The 10,818-nt window shown below is 38.8% G+C and overlaps 1 protein-coding gene across 5 annotated transcripts in view; it reads left to right on the forward strand.

The window, feature by feature from the left end:
• RPS6KA3 (ribosomal protein S6 kinase A3) overlaps positions 1-6,648 on the forward strand; it is a 111,883-nt gene extending 105,235 nt beyond the window's left edge. For 4 of the 5 annotated variants that reach the window (XM_046672838.1, XM_046672839.1, XM_046672840.1 and 1 more), the window contains 2 exons: positions 539-679; positions 1,263-6,648. In XM_046672838.1, the coding sequence (XP_046528794.1) occupies positions 539-679; positions 1,263-1,385 (264 nt within the window). In that variant the 3' untranslated portion in view covers positions 1,386-6,648. The remainder of the gene's footprint in view (positions 1-538; positions 680-1,262) is intronic. The other variant, XR_006890274.1, reaches the window with a different exon arrangement.
• The last annotated feature ends 4,170 nt before the right edge of the window (positions 6,649-10,818 follow it).

Raw genomic sequence — 10,818 nt, forward strand, 5'->3', positions numbered from 1 at the left:
TTCATGTTCTTTTGCTTCTATGTATTTCTGATTTCTCTATAACGCCCATGAGTTGCTTCTGAAGTAGTGAAAAATAAAAAGAACTCTGTAATCTTTTGGAGGGGCATTTAGGGCCCTCCAATTAAATTCCTATTATTGAACAGTTACGTTCTGCTTTTCCAATATTACCAGCAGCACAAAAAAGTCTTAAGTAGCTGAAAATTACTTAGAAATTAACCTAAAAAAATGCAGAAAACTCAGAATATCTGAGGGAAAAAAAGAGCCAAATCACTTAAAGATACATAAAATGTGGTCAATTAACCCTTTGTAATGCACCCAAATTACAGTAACTCACGGAGGAGAAAACAGAGACTTAAGTTTTCGCCTTTTTTTTTTTTTTTTTAACAAATTGTCATGTTGACCAAATTGCTTTGAGCCCAGAGGTCTGCTACTGGGAAAAAAATAGTGTCTTATAAACTAAGTAAGAATGTGCAGCAGTATTGAGTGCTATAGGAAAACAAAAAGGTTTAAGCTTGTTTTCTTCTTCTTCCCATTACAGGACCTGGTGTCAAAAATGCTTCACGTGGACCCTCATCAGAGACTGACTGCTGCCCTTGTGCTCAGACACCCTTGGATCGTCCACTGGGACCAACTGCCACAATACCAACTGAACAGACAGGATGCACCACATCTAGTCAAGGTGAGCAGTCGCATCCCGGCGCTGTTTTCCACATGTCCTCCAGAAGAGACCAGGAGACACCTCTGTGCCCAGCACCTTTCCCTTTCCCTTTCCCCTCAGCGTGCATCCATTTCCTGTGTGGGATTCTCATACAGTGGGTGATTTAGAAAAGAAAAATCAAGGCATGCCAGAATATCACAATAAAACTAGTTTAAGAATGACTTCTGAATTTATTAATCAGATAAGCTTATGGATTTCCTAACTTTTCTTTATACTTCTCTTTCTTATGCACAACCTAATGCAGACTCTTTGGCAAAACACAGGTTCCGAAAGAGCATGCCTTGCTGCCTCTTACAGTAAAGGATTGCAAAGAAAAAAAGAGTGGGGGAGTCCTAAGAAAAGTTCAACCTCCCACACAGACCTCGTCAATTTCAGTTAAATCAGAGGATTTGACTAGTGTGGTTATTTTCATTATGAGCCTAATAAAATCTATATAAATTTGCGTATGAAGAAATTATCTGAGGGAAAAAACCTTCATTTCATATTCTGTGTACATGTGATTCCTGTTGTCATTTTTCTTGTGACCTTTCTTTCCTGTTTTCAGGGTGCCATGGCAGCTACATATTCTGCTTTAAACCGTAATCAGTCACCAGTTTTGGAACCAGTAGGCCGCTCTACTCTTGCTCAGCGGAGAGGTATTAAAAAAATCACCTCCACAGCCCTGTGAAGTGACCTCAGTGGGATATTTGGTACCGTGGTGTAAGCTGATAGCACAAGTTCTGGCGACAGGTAGCACATATCTGAGAGACACCTGCAAGCACACACTGTCCCAGCTGGTACCCATAATGCTGCTGCTCCTGCTGCTGCTCCTGCTTTCGTCTCTTCTCGCTTTAAATGATTGTTAGCCAGTTAGATTTTCCTGGAGCTTCGGATGAAATGAAAATGGAAACATGACGAAGATATATTCACTGAATCAACAAGAAGAATAATGAACATATGAATACCACCTAAAAATACACTGAATAAAGTACTCTACACCATATAGCATTATTTTTATAGGAAATATTTCATGTCCCTTAAATATTCTTTGTTAGTTATAGGGATGGACAGTTTATGTTAAGCACTTAGCTTAAACAATCCGTTTATATTAGCACTGTATCCCTTGTGCCATCCAACATTTTGTATGTTTTTGTAAACAGTTCATATACAGTACATTTCTGTACTGCTTTCTTTAATGTATACATGCCTTGTTTAACTTGGAATCTATTATTATTAATCAATTGACTATTAAATTTGGTTAAATAGTTCACCTGGATTAACAGTATTGTTGGACAGCCCTAAAAAAGGCCAGATTGTGGAACAGCTGTTGAATGTAATACTTCCAAAATGTACATATCTTTCCCCATGTCTGTTTCACTGGTTCGTTCATTCGTTTGTTTCTTAAAGTCAGGTGCTCTGTCAGACTAACCTAGAGAGCTGTTACGGTAGAGAAAGTTATCATATGTGTGTGGCATGACATCAAGAGTACACCTATGAAGTTAGTCCATATACTTTGCAACTCCTTAAGGTTCTTTTTTCCTTAATAAAGGAAGTAGTCCTTGCACTTTTAAATAGTACCCCTGCTTAGTATTTGGCATATAATTTGGGATTTTGCCAGTATACATCAAAGGCCTTTAAGAGTCATAGTGAAGAGATTGGCGAAGGAAAATTTAGCAACCCGTCATTCACGTCCCATTGCATATTTCATGTTTAAATAAATCAAATTACAGAATTTAGCATATGAATACAGGATACTTGTTCTTGTATACCTGCAAGAAAAGTATGCTTTTTTGGAAAAAAGGTAAATCATAATGAGTTCTATCCCATTACAATGCTCTATATTAAACACTAATTTGAATGTAATAAAGGCCATGGGCCTCTATATGAAATTGGACTTAAACTTTATTATTCTAGGGAATAAAACATTCTTGATCAAACAGTATCTGTTCTAACCTGAAATCATAGCTAAGGTAGCCTAAGTGAACGTTCAGCATTAAGTGTTTTCTGAATTCCTCCTGATGATTTATAGCCATATAATGCTTTCTTTAACTTCAGAAATGATCACTTTTCATAATGGTCACTGAATCTGCTTAGATTACAGTATTCATTATCTACATCTAATTTAGTAGTTTGCACAATTTTTTTCAATTAAAGAAACTTCTGTATCCATCATACCTGTATCTTTGCCAAGTTCCCTACATACATCAATATGTAATATGAAAAAATATGAGCAAGGAAAAAGTGATTTAACTTACCTTATCAAGAATGTGCCCAAACAGATCTTTCTTAGTCATGTATGAAGGCATTTACATCAGAAATCTTTTTTTCCTGCCAGAGGCTTTAAATCTTCCCCTGAAAGTACAAAGCCAAGAAAGCATGGTTTATCTAAATGTCTTGGAAACCACTTGTTATTCCTTAATTTCTCCTCTATGCAATTAAAGAGAAAGGGAAAATCTATGGCATTCCTTTTGCCCAAGTGACACAAAATAATTATTGCATAGAAATCAAATGTATGTTTATCTTCTAAATAAAAAATGTATAAGAGGAGGGATTTCAGAAGATCTACATAGAGTAAGTGTTTAAAAATTTTTGAGTATGTGGATGCTAACTATTGAAAGCCACTTTCCATTGCCTGGAAAGAAGCTTTTTTTTTCCCTTTCTCTCTCCTCTCTTCAGCATTTCAAACCATGGTCATTGCAAATTCTTGTCACTTTTAAAATGTAAATGTAACTCTAGGCAGAAAAAAGATATATTTTCAGATTTTTGACACTGATGCTATTCCATAATTTCTTAGGTGTATTGTCTCTCATAGTCTTTTAGAACCAGAAGTAACTGTGTAAATCCTTATAAATTATCTAGTCCAACTTTCTCATATTGCATGTAAAGAACCTGAGACTGAAAGACTAGAATCCTTAACTTCCCATTCATTTTTTTTTTCTTCGTAACACCATGCTGCCTTCCCTTCATATTATCACCTGACCAGGAGCTGAGTTGTTCAAAAACTACATATTTCTCGGGGCAGTCCTCTACTGGTCTATGAATGCCAAGTTTACTGCTTTCAAAGATATTGCCTTCTTTGCCTAGTCCATCTGCCAGTTTTATTGGAGAAAAGTGAGTTATATGTTCACAAAACTGAAGGCTTTCTGCCTAAAAAGCAGTTCATAAGCATAATTTCTTTCATCTGTGGTTCTAGTGTTCCTATTGCCTTTGACGTACAGCAGACAAACTTGGCCAACAGTGTGCTCTGAATATAGTGCTTGTGCTGGGATAACCTTTCCATTAATTTCTCCAAGTCCAATTCCTCCAGGCCCCTATCGTTGTGGTAGTGAAGTCCTTCCCCAGTTAGTGCTGCTGGTTACCAGGGCTTGTCCCAAGACGTTTTAGTTCAGTCTTAAAGATATTTCAACGTGAAAGAAGGAACTAAACTATCAGGTCACTTTTGCAAACCTCCTCTTAGCTTATAATCCAGAATGGTAGATTGCATTTAACATTGCCAAGCACATACTGGAAAATATGGATTACACTACCATGTGTCTTATATCTTCCCTTTCAAGTGATGATGTTAAGGTAAGTTTTCTATCCTTTTAATTTTTTATATAAATTATTTCAGCTCTTTCTAATTTATAGAGATGTCTTTTTTCATATCAGATTTGATATGGATTCATTTATTCACAAGCAACTCCAAAATTCCAAAAATGTAATAATTTGACAAGGCACAGAGTTGAGATGCTGTGAGGTTGACTTGGGAAAAGTCACTTAGCGAGTGTCTGGAGAGGGTGTGGTGTGTATGTGGTAGAGATTCCATATTTCACATGCGGTGGGCTGCAAAGAGCAGGTTTGGGTCAACCATTTCCCATCTATTTTTAAGAAGTGGTTGCTTTCGGGGCAAGGGGACATTGAAGGTGGGGCTGGCCTGTTAGCTGTGCCCTGTACCCTCAGTCCAGGAAAGACTTGAAGTGGGAGAGGGGTGCAAAGGCTTCACGAGTAGGCAGAAGGGGTTGGATAAGAAAGGGGCTAAGGTAAGGCCTGGAAGAGTTAGCAGAAAAGCATTCAAGATTTGGGGGCCTTGGTACAGATGTGCTTAACCACCATGGAAGCCAGCAATACACATCTCAACATGGTTTTGATATTCTCTATTTCCTGGCCTTTATAAATGACCTAAAGTTTTTCAGCTTGCTTCACTATATTTTATAGAGAAAATTTTCTCTTATGGTGGTATCGAGTTTTATGAAGGCATTAGGACAGATATCTCAGGAATGTAAAGTGTCAGGTCTGTTTTCTGTGATTAATAAATATGATAGGTTCCATGGCTGACCCTTGGTGCTTAAACCAGGAGGTTCCAATCTAGTCCTTGAGTTCTGTCCCTCTGAAAGGTCCAACTCCATGTGACTAACAAACTGGATGTGTCCTTTGAGCCTTATTCAATTCACAGATAAGTTGACTTAACTCAGTACTGTTATTTCAATTAATGAAAATAGTCCTCTTTTCACCTCCAGATTGCTTACATTTTGCTGGTTTCCCCAAGTGGCCATTGGTGGAGACCAATTAATGAAGGAATGAAATTCGCTTTCTTGGGACTGTGGTATTCTGCAGAGCCACGCTTAACCACTTTTTCTAGTGAAGAATCTACAGAATGACAATACCTAAATATGGATGGCCAAGAAGAATTTGTATCTACAATGTGCTTTATGTATTCTTGACACTGCTGTATTCTGTGTGATTGAGTGACTTGTAACTGGTTCCAATGTGACTGAGTGTTCTCAAAGAATTCTAGTAACTAAGTCGACTTAATTTTCTTAAGCCTTGTATTACTATGAGTCTCACATTTACCACTTCGATTCCAGTCTTTTAACTGTTCATAATAGGGCATACCAAGGGTTGGGATGAGAGCCTACTTCCTACCTCTTAAGGCACTTTCCTCATTATTTTGCCATGTAACCTTGAAGTGCATGATAAGCTGTTTAAATGTCCATGACTTCTCCCAGAGCAACTAGCAAAGTATATGACATTGAATAGAGATTAGTGGAAAGGAAAATTTAGAGACTAAGTTCAGAGGTGCAAACCTCAAGAAACCTCTTTAGAGCACATACCATTTGAGTACAGTATATGTAAACGTATGTGAGAAGAGAGTCGCTATAGTAGTCCTAAGTAGATTAGTTCAATATCTAATGGAAGTGAAAATCTTTACTCCTATTATCACTATAGTACTGAATGAACTGTATACTGAGTTTTTCAAACAAGTATTTAAAGTAGAACTTTTAATACAAAGCAAGGGCATAAGGATAAAGGTTTTGGTGTGTTTCTCTAAGTGTAGTTTACCACCTAAAGTTTTGTTTTTTAATTTAAAAAAGCTTCAAGGTATTGCCATTCCTTAGCATCCTTAATAATTATGGGTGATGAGTTTTTAACTCTTAAAAATATGTACGTGTATTAGGTTTATCTTAACTCTTACCCTAAGCAAAAGGGAAGGTGTACACCTAAGGGATGTAATTATTTTGCATTTTTGGCCATGGGTGGGAATGGGGTGGGTATCTACTTAAACAGTTTTTAAAAAAGAAAAAAATCACAAATATTTTTCTACTATGACATATGATCTTACTTTGTACTAGTTTCTCTCTAGTAAGGCATGCCAGAAGCCCAAGGTACCATATCATGAGTTCATATGTATTGTACCTTTCATTGGTGGTTAAATCGCATCAGATGCTTGGCCCTGCTGCCATAATCATGAAGTGCTTGTAAAGGATTAAGTATCACTGAATACTTTAAATTGTTTTACTTAAGAGTTTAATCTGGGAAGTTTTCAAATCATACTATTAATGTGTAATCTAAGCTCTTTCAGACGTATCCATGAATAATCCTGGAACAATATTGCTTGTATTCCTGTCACAGAACAGGTTTTGTAATCTTTAAAAGAAATGAAAATTTATATAATAAAGTTTCAAATAAATGCATGTATGTCCCTTTATCAGATTATTTTAATTATATGATAATTAATCCTTCATATTACCAAATTATTCTATCCAAAGTATAAATTTATCAAATTGGATTGATAGAACTTAAAACAGGAATGTTTCTGAGTTAATAAGAACTGCGAAATAATTTTTCTATGCAAAGTATTGGTAAGCCCAGAGTTTGTCAAATCAGACTCACGTCAGTCACGGATCTCACTTAATGCCAAACTTGATTAATGATTCAAAGGATACGGGGTGATCACAAGGCACAGATGAAACAATCTTTTCTTGGAGAAGTCCAAAATTATCAGACTTAATTCCAAAATGCCGTTTTTCTCCCTCATTACCATGCATTTTAGATTCAGAATTAAAAGACAAGTTTCCTTCTAAGCAGTGTAGGCAGAGACGTTGTTTAAACAAAGGGAGTAATTTGGTTTTGCAACATCCCCTTTTTATACCTCATTAGTTACACAATTTAAATGATGAAGCCCTGTTCTCCAGCCAACCATGCCTCATAAACCCATAAATTCCAGCTTTTATAATAAGCCATCTCTATAGACCAAGTGTATCTTGCTAGAAGCATTTTAGAGATAAGGACTTCATTTTCTTTCTGCTGGTAAATATTATTAGCACATTTAAAAGGAAATTTGCTTGAGGGCATTGATTCCTGGTAGAGAGGGAAGGAGCTATAGGCCTGCAGTTAGCCCTTTCCTTCCCAGCTGACATTTTTAGTTTTATATTATGATGGTGTGTTAGTTTGCTAGGGCCACCCTAACAAAATATCACAGACTAGGTGGCTTAAACAACAGAAATTTATTTTCTTACGGTTCTGGAGGCTGGAAGTCCAAGATCAAGGTGCCGGCAAGGTTGGGTTTTCCTGAGGCCTCTCTTTGGCTTGAGGATGGCTGCCCCATTGCTGCCTCTTCACGTGGTCATTCTCCACCCCACCCCCCCACCTCCCTCCCCCCGCCGCCCATGTCTCTTCCTCTTCTTGTAAGGATGCCAGTCATATTGCATTAGGGCCCCATCCTAGCAGCCTCATTTTTTTTTTTTTTGAGGACCATTAGCCCTGAGCTAACATCTGCTGCCAATCCTCCTCTTTGCTGAGGAAGACTGGCCCTGAGCTAACATCCATGCCCATCTTCTACTTTATATGTGGGACGCCTGCCACAGCATGGCTTGCCAAGAGGTGCCATGTCTGCGCCTGGGATCCAAACCGGCGAACCCTGGGCCGCTGAAGCAGAACGTAACAGCCTCATTTTAACTCAATTGCCTCTTTAAAGACCTTAACTCCAAGGTACTAGGGGTTAAGGTTTCAACATATGAATTTGGAGGGAGACACAATTCAGCCCAAAACAGATGGTTTAGGGGCTATCCACTTGGTTCAATGTGGGTACATCTTCAGCTTAAGATGGAGAGCTTCAAGGTCTACTTGGTTTCATATGGAGGCAATATAGGAATGTTACTGTATGTATTTGTTTTCTACCGCTGCTGTAACAAACTATCACAGACTTTGTGGCTTAAAACAGCACAAATCTATTATCTTACAGTTCTGGAGATCAGAAGTCCAATATGGATCTCAGTGAGCTAAGACCAAGGTATTGGCCAGGCTGTATTCCTTTCTGGAAGCTCTAGGGGAGAAGTGTTTCCTTGCCTTTTCCAGTTTCTAAAGGCCACCTGCATTCCTTGACTCGTGGCTGCCTTTCTCCATCTTCAAAACCAGCAATGGTGGGTAGAGTCCTCTTCACATGCATCTCTCTGACCACCCTCTTCTGCCTCTTCCACTTTTAAGGACTCGTGTGATTATATTTGACCCACTCAGGTAACCCAGGACAATCCCCCCATCTCAAGGTCAACTGATTACCAACATTAATTGCATCCGCAACCTTAATTCCCTTTGCCATGTAAGATAACATATTCTCAGGTTCTAGAGATTAGGATGTGAGATCTTTGGGGACCATTAGCCAGCCTACCATGATTATCTAGAGAAACGTCTGGCTCCTCAGACAGGCCAAGATGGAATAGCAGTATTTGCCCTGGTCACTCTTCTGCAGCTTTGTAGATCCAGATATTAAACTCTGTTAATGCACCCTAAATGGATAGAATTGACACACCCTAGCAAAGCTAAGTAAAGGAAGTGCAGGATGCTGTAGGAATGTGTAGCAGAGTTGCCTAGGGATCAGGGCAGACCTTCTAAGGAAACAATGATTATGCTGAGACCTAAAAAAAGGGGAAGGAAGGGTAACACAGAATGTACAGAGAGTCAGAGTTAGAGGCACTCAAGAAAATAAAAAATCTCAGAGGGCTGGCCCCGTGGCCGAGTGGTTAGGTTCGCGCGCTCCGCTGCAGGCGGCCCAGTGTTTCATTGGTTCGAATCCTGGGTGCGGACATGGCACTGCTCGTCAGACCACGCTGAGGCAGCATCCCACATGCCACAACTAGAAGAACCCACAACGAGAAATATACAACTATGTACTGGGGGGCTTTGGGGAGAAAACGGAAAAAATAAAATCTTTAAAAAAAAAAAAAGAAAAGAAAAAATCTCTACGAATGGAACTTAAAACATAAGAAGCAAGACATGAGGCTCAAGAGATAGGCAGGGCCAGACCATCAGACATAATATTAAGGAATTTGAATTTTATTCTTTTGGTTTTTCCCCCCCAGTCTTTATTTCCTCTGCTACCAGACTGAAACTTGTGGCCCTATAGTTGATCCCCTGAACTTTTCTCAGAAGCACCCTGAACTTCCTTACGTCCTCACCTTTATACAGCACCCATTGAACAGTAACTGATGTGTTGGAGGAAACCATACAATTATGCAAATTGATACCACTGCAAGTTTGTGTTTTCTAATCTCAGCTAAGCTGTCAGTACCATTTGTCAATTCTTTTATTTTTCCTTGGTCAGATCCATTTTCCCATTTCTTTTTTTTTTGAATAGCTTTATTGAGATATCATTTACATACCATAAAGTTCACCCATTTAAAGCATACAATTCAATCTTTTTTAGTATATTTACAGAGTTGTGCAACCATTATCATAATCTAATTTTAGAACATTCTCACCATCCCACAAAGAAACCTTGTACTCTAGTCCAAGCTATCATTGTCTTTTGGGGCACTATTGCAGTAGCCTCCTGCATGGGGACTGTTTCCTCCCCTGCCCCCTACAGTCTATTCTTAACACAGAAGCCAAAATGATCTGTCCAAAACCTACTAAGAATTGTAACAAGTGATCTGGTCTCCGTACCTCTCTGATCTCATATCCCCAATCACCGCCCCTCCCCCGCCCCCTCCAGCTCACTGCATTCTAGCCACACTGGCCTTCTTACTGTTTCTTGAATACACCAAGCATGGCTCCCACTCAAGGTCTTTGTCCTTGCTGTTCCCTCTGCTAGTACACATTTCTCCCAAATGTTCCCATGACTCACCTCCTTCCAAGTTTTTCTGATAATCAGTCAGATGTGGGAACCATCCTATAATAGAGAAATAAAGCCTGATGGTTTTTCCTCCTTTGGGGTTTTATATTGGGTAATTGACGGAGACTTTTGATTTTTAAATATTTGAACTTCCAGATACTTGGAGTCTAACTGATTACTTATCATGTGCTAGGCATAATTATTAAACACTGAATGCGTTATATCAATTTAATTCCCGCAACAACCCAATATGGTAAGTACTATTCCTAAACCCAATTTACAGATGAGAAAACTGAGACTTATAACTTGTCCAAGATCATAGAGAAATAAGTTGCTGCAGAGCTGAATTTGAATCCAGATCTCTCTCACTCAAAGAACAAGTTCATAATCATTTGGCCTTGAAGCAAAATTTAAATAAATTTCATAGACATCCTTTCATCCTCAATTGTGTAAATTGCAAAATATTGCAAATGAAAAGAGAAACCTAGAACTTTAAGTCCTCATCATCTTCCAGTTTCCCTCTAAGAAGTACATCCGTCATTGGTTTCTCATCATCAGCTCTATAAATGCTTTGAGCTGGAAAATGCTTTGTTTGGGGGGTGGGGGGCTGTCCTGTGCACTATGGGATGTTTAGCAGCATCCCTGGCCTCTGCCCACTAGATGCCAGAAGCAATCCCTTCCTTCCTCAGTTGTGACAACTAGAAGTAGCTCCAGACACTGTTAAACGTCCCTGGGAGAAAACCACTGTGTTGGA

Source organism: Equus quagga, chromosome 10 (assembly GCF_021613505.1).
Source record: "Equus quagga isolate Etosha38 chromosome 10, UCLA_HA_Equagga_1.0, whole genome shotgun sequence".
Classification (NCBI taxonomy): domain Eukaryota; kingdom Metazoa; phylum Chordata; class Mammalia; order Perissodactyla; family Equidae; genus Equus; species Equus quagga.